The sequence below is a fragment of the Haliaeetus albicilla genome, chromosome 8 (assembly GCF_947461875.1).
Source record: "Haliaeetus albicilla chromosome 8, bHalAlb1.1, whole genome shotgun sequence".
Taxonomy (NCBI): Eukaryota; Metazoa; Chordata; class Aves; order Accipitriformes; family Accipitridae; genus Haliaeetus; species Haliaeetus albicilla.
In genome coordinates this window covers 35666012-35671795 of record NC_091490.1, presented here as the reverse complement: position 1 = coordinate 35671795, position 5784 = coordinate 35666012, and the positions used below count along the sequence as shown (strand labels likewise).

At 42.8% G+C, this 5784-nt stretch overlaps 1 protein-coding gene across 1 annotated transcript; it reads right to left on the bottom strand.

Moving 5' to 3' along the window:
- Window positions 1-130: 130 nt before the first annotated feature.
- On the bottom strand, window positions 131-5761 carry CENPL (centromere protein L). Its single transcript, XM_069789774.1, has 4 exons — window positions 5570-5761; window positions 5005-5256; window positions 3693-4235; window positions 131-2279 (listed from the first exon to the last, which is right to left on the bottom strand). The coding sequence occupies exons 1-4, from the start codon at window positions 5696-5698 to the stop codon at window positions 2208-2210; spliced, it is 996 nt and encodes a 331-aa protein (XP_069645875.1). The 5' UTR covers window positions 5699-5761; the 3' UTR covers window positions 131-2207.
- Between the last annotated feature and the right edge of the window lie 23 nt (window positions 5762-5784).

Below are 5784 nucleotides of genomic sequence, written 5' to 3'. Positions count from 1 at the left end.
CTTTGTTTGTTCCTTTGGGTGAAAGCAGTGGACTAAGCTTTTGTATAGTTTATGTGGACACAGATGCTCTGTTGGTTGTTTGGGGTTTTTTTGTTTTGTTTTTGTTTTTTCAGATACCAGTCCAAGTAAAACTGGCTTAAAACTCTGCTGTTTAGTGTCACCCTCAATTGCTTAGAAGTACATCATTCAGAACTAGCTTTTTCTGGAAGAAAGCATCTGTACTATCTGGCTAAATCTAGCTCTGTTCCCTTAACTGCATTTACCAATGAGGGCTATACCCCAATTTGCAGATAAGTGTGTAAAAAAGAGAACGTAGCCTTTTATTCCAGCAATACCTTACAGCTAGGCTGTAGTAGATACCACACATACCTAGCAAAGCATCACTCTTGAAAGCTGAGTAAGGCTGTAGTTGCTTTTAGTCTGTGTTCTTAAGGCAAGGAAGAGGTTAAAAGAGGGTATATGGAATTTATTTTTTTTTAGAGATTATTTATGCAAATTTGTTGGAAAGAGCTGAGCATAGATTTAAAACTAAGCCAGGGGTGTAACAGTCCTGTTTTCAAATCAAATACAGGTGCCACTTATGTCAGACCTCCTGCTTTACCCAGTGTTCCTCTGAACTGAGAAAGCAAACTTTGTCTAAGATGTTTCATAAAAGAAAACTAAAGCACCAGAAGTGATAGTTTAAATAGCTGCTTAGCTGTCATGACCTTCAGAAGATTGCTTAGCTGCTTCTACCAGGGTAAGAGTTACCACTTTACAGACTGCAACATTTACATGCAAAAATAATCAGTCTTCAACTAGTAAACAAAAACTAAAAACAAGTACATGTTTCTTTAATCCTGGAAATAGATTATTAAAAGTATATTAGGAACTCAATATGCAATTATATCATGTTAGGCAGTTACATGTTTGCATGGCTGGTTCATCTCAATGTTGCTGGGGAGAAGAATGAAGAATGTTTTTAGTGACAGCTGACAAATCCTGAAATTAGGTGGTTGGGCAAAGAAGGGAAAACTTGCATCCCTGCTTCGGGGGAAGGTCACAGCACAAACTCAGACTTTAGAGATGCTACACATGTGTGAAGCCATTACAAGAAAATTGTATAAAAACCCTAGACTTTAAATTTTGCTGTTCACAGAATTATTTAATAGGTAACAATTTGTAGTTTAGTCAGGTAAGTTATAGTTGGAAAGAAGTACCATACAAGTATATATTTAATCAGGCATAGGTGGTCTTTACTTTGCTCAAGACCAATCTATTGGCAAAAGATGGCAAATACTTATTTAGTACTGTAATACCAAAATCATAATACTTAGCATGCACTTATTCTACTTCCTTTCTGCTCCTTTAAGCTATAGCCAGGCATGGTGCACTAGCTCTCTGAAATCCTACCTGCTGTAGAAGGGAGAGATCTAGCATACAACTTCAGCACCCATAGCTCCAACCCCAAGAGCTCTCTAGCCTAACAAGATTACATCCAAGATGACAAACATCAGCCAAAGCATAGTAAATATCTAGCTTACACACAGACCTCAATTTCCTATATATTAACTTGTCTGAGAGGACCAACAGGCTGGACACCGAAGGCAGTTGTCACTCTCATGCAGTTCACCTTAGCCCAACTGGGACACAGATGAACACTTTAGGACCATTACCAACTAGCCTAACTTCCTTTCTAGCTTGCTAAGAAACCTGGATTTTTCTGCCCTGGATTGTAGAGCATGCACCCTTTCTCAGGTGTGCTTGACTTTGCATTTAGATCAGCCCAGAAGTAGTCACAGTTTAGGTAAGGCTAAGGTCTGTAGAGCTTAGGCTATCTAGTTAAATGAAAACCAACTTGCTTATTTGAAACAACTGAAATACCTGTCAGTAAGTTGCATCCAAGAATTTGCAAAGTTTATCTCCTAGCCCCTGGCTGATATCTATACATAAATGAACAGAGTGGCTATAATAAAACAAAGGTGCTTAACAAGCTATTAGAAGTTTGTACTGTAGCCCTTCTTTAGGGTAAAATGTCCTCTTGTCTTCACTGTGCATGGCATTGAATTACAGCTAGTTATGGAGTTGAGTGCAGGAGTTGAAGTCCAACATTGGACAGCCAGCATGAAAGGAAAGAATATGCTGCAGGAGCAAGTTTCCAATTGGTTTGTCAGCATATACCTTGCAAAACTAAGTCTTTTTAGCATGAAGGTTTGCTGAAATGACTCTCACTCTATCTGAGAGATTGCTAGTTCTGTCAGTAGCATCAACACTCCAGTTAGGTATTGGCTTTGTAGAAACTGCAAGGAAAAAAAAAAAAAGCATGTCAAAACAAAAATTGCAATTGCCAGATTTCTGCACCCTTAAATGGCTGGAAACCAACTACCCAGTGTTCCATGTGATTAGTCAGCTTCTCTGTTGTTGTTTGCAAGGTACCTTTGTTACTATTTTGACCCTGGATATGCCTACAGGCTGCTCCTTTCAGAGCCCTCTGACTTCTGCTCCTGTCCCACATGAAGCAGGGTACATAAGAAATGCCCTGCTCCTACTCCAGCTTTTTGGAAGGTGAGAATCTTAGCACTTCTGCTCCTTTGGCTGCCCCCATCCTCCTGTAGGAGGGCCAGGAAGGAGACTATGCCAGTTTCCTTGAATACCCCTATTGTCCCATACTGAATATATGTCTGACTTGAACTCATAATCCACATTAGGGAAGAGCCATAACTAAGTTTGCACAACGCAGATTCCGGAAGAGAACACTGCTTCTTCAGAAAGCCTATTCAGTTGAGTATTTTACTTTCTGGCAACAAAAAAAAAGTTGTTTCAGCCACTTTCAAACTACTACAGATAAAACCAAGCAATGTAACACTAACATTTAGTAGTTTGCAGTTGTCCTATCAAAGGCCAAAATGTTAAGAGATGCTTCCCAGCAAAGCTTTTTTTCTTTCATTTGATGAACTCATGCTCCGGGGAAGAGGTGCATGAGCGGAGTCCCAGTTGTAGCTTCTAACATTCCCTCTGTACCCAGAACAATGAAGTCAGTACATCACAGACAAAGTTTAAGCAATTGCATTTACACAAACTGTTCTGTAACTCAGAAGACCATATTGTATTGCTTGAAGAAACTTCATGAAGGATTAATCCTCCATGGTTTTAAAGGATATTGTAGATACCTCTATAGGAAGACCAGCACCTTTATGAAAAGGGTTACAAGTGAAATAGTTTCAAGCAAGGTGTTTTGACTCTTAAGATTATCTGTTCTCTCTTGGCTCATCCACACTCCAGTTATTTTTGTATAGTAGCTTACTTACATTTGTCTTCTGCTTGTGTCTTAACAGCTGGAGTACTAGAAAGCTAATGAACTTTTTTTTTAAGGTTTTTGATTAAGTTTGAGATCTTTTTAAGCCTAAGTTTTGACCAATACCAATGGACAAAGAAACTTCCCGGTTTGTACTGCATCTAATACACCTATTTCTGACCCAAGACTAGGTTTAGTAGCTTCTGCTGCAATACAGTGCTAAAAAACTGTATTGATAGCTGCCTCAGCTCCAGAACTAATTACAACTAATAAAAGCTGAGGGTTTAACAACTTCTTGTAGGAAATTATGCATAAGAAACATGAAACCTTCATTTTTAAAAGTAAGGCATTTCTAGACAGGCACAGCTATTTTATTTGTCCAGCATTAGTTAGGACAACATGCTACTTAAAACCTCACCTTTATAATCCCATCACAGTGTGCTGAGGCAATTGCTGTAGAAACTTTCACCAGTTTTGTAGCTGACAAGTGGATCCTAAAGTGTCTGTGGAAGTGAGAGTAAAGGCAGTCCATAAAGACATCCACCTCTTCTTGAATGATCTCCCCTGGAGTTTTTTGGACTGTGTCCCACAGAGCTTTTGCATCCTCTGGATGAATGGCATATGAAATATCCAGAGGCTGGGGCAGACAGGGGACAGAGAAAACGAGTTCCATGGCAGATGCAGTTTTGTCCACTTTGCATCCAGTCCACATAGCTGCCATCCAACTGAGAATGAGAGGGCTGATGGCTAAGCGGCGGAAGGAGCAGTCAAAAGTCTTCTGAAACCAACTTCCAACAATGGACGTGTAACACTCTGCCCCATTAACAAGAAACAGAGGTAAACAAGTGAAGTCCTCTGGCACATTCTTGGAAAGATCGTCTCCAGACACACAGCAGAACCAGCCTGACCATATCAGTTTCTCTTCTGAGTTTTTTGGGGAAGCTGGTGATCTTGAAGAAAGCTGGGATGGGGAAAAGAAGTATTTGAATGCTACAGAGCAAGTCTGACTTTTTTTAGCCAAAAATGGTTTTTGTTTTATAATTTCAAGTATTTGCTAGAAGTTTTTTCTCAGGACCTCGCATGCAACATTCTTTTCTGTAAAGCTCATACAGTTTACTCAGTCTGTCTGTTATATTCCTAAAAGATGCATGCAATTCTGTTGAAAATAGCGGGAAAAGCACTTTTTACTTCACTAGGAACAGTCCCGAGATCTGAATTTATGCTGCTTAATTCAGAAGAGCCAATCCACGGTACATCCTATAACCATTGCCATACTGAACTTGGCATTTCAGTAGCATCTTCTGCTTGAGGCAAAGCACTTCAGAAATATTATTTAGGCTGGAGCTACAGCCAGGAGGTAGGATTATACCAACTTTATCCAGGAAGCTAAATAACTTGTCTGAGTTCTTGCAGTAAATTGACTGCTGAACTGAAAAATTAGACAAAGATTACTCCTTGTAGTCTTACTCTGATCTTATCAAAGAGTTGAACTCAAAATTGCAATTAAGTGTATCCATTGCTTATGTGATGTTCTGTTCCAGTTAAAAATAGGCAGGACTCACTTTCATTAAATCTCAACAGGTACTGCAGTAGTTATTCCATACAGCTAGGGTTTAGTTGGTGTTTTGTTTTGGTTTTTTTTAAGAGGCTGAGTATTTTGTGACAGCTAAAGCAACTCGTAAAATGCCAATCTCAATTACAATTATCAAAACTACTAGAAGACTCCTTACCTGCACGAGAATCGCAGCCTGGTCTTGGTCACTACCTTTCAGGTATGGGAGGCTGGAGACAGACACTTTGATGTCCAGCTCAACCCCTACTTCCACCGCCAATCCCTTCTGCTTCTCGGCAGCGATAAAGGAACTAAGCAGCCTCGCGTAATCCCTCAGGTGAGCGTTAGAGAATCGGTACAGAGGGGTCACGCTGTACAAGGTCCACTGCTTGCGCAGCAGAAACGCTGTTCTCTGGGGATCTGCGTTTTCCTAAAAAAAAAAAAGCAATAAAAAAATTCAGACGATAACATTAAAACCCAACAAACAAGGATAGCTTCCGCCTTCAGGCCTTGCGAAGGGGCCGCCGCACGGCGGCCGTGTGCCCGAGCAGGGGCGGTTTTGCGCCGGGCAGCGCCGCGGGAGGCGGCAGTACTGAGGTGGCGGAGAGTCCCGCCGGCGCGGGGAACGGAGCGGGACCGAGCTCGGCTCAGGGACAAGGCCCGGCGCCGGCGGGGCCGCCCGCCGGAGGGGACAAGTAGGTTCCTCACCACCACCCCCCCATCCCGGCCCAGCCCGGCCCTACCTGGGAGCGCGGCGCCAGCGGGAGCAGCGGATCCCTAGAGCTAAGGCCGTGCGCCCGCCCAAACGGCAGCCCCCGCGACAACCGCCCGAAGCTGAGCAGCGTCCGCGCCACCCCCTCCACCGACTCCATCACCGACACCAGCCCCGGTGGCGCTTCCCGCCGGGGGCCGTTTGAACCCCCTTCCCGTCAGCCCCCGCGGGGCACCGCCCCGGCCG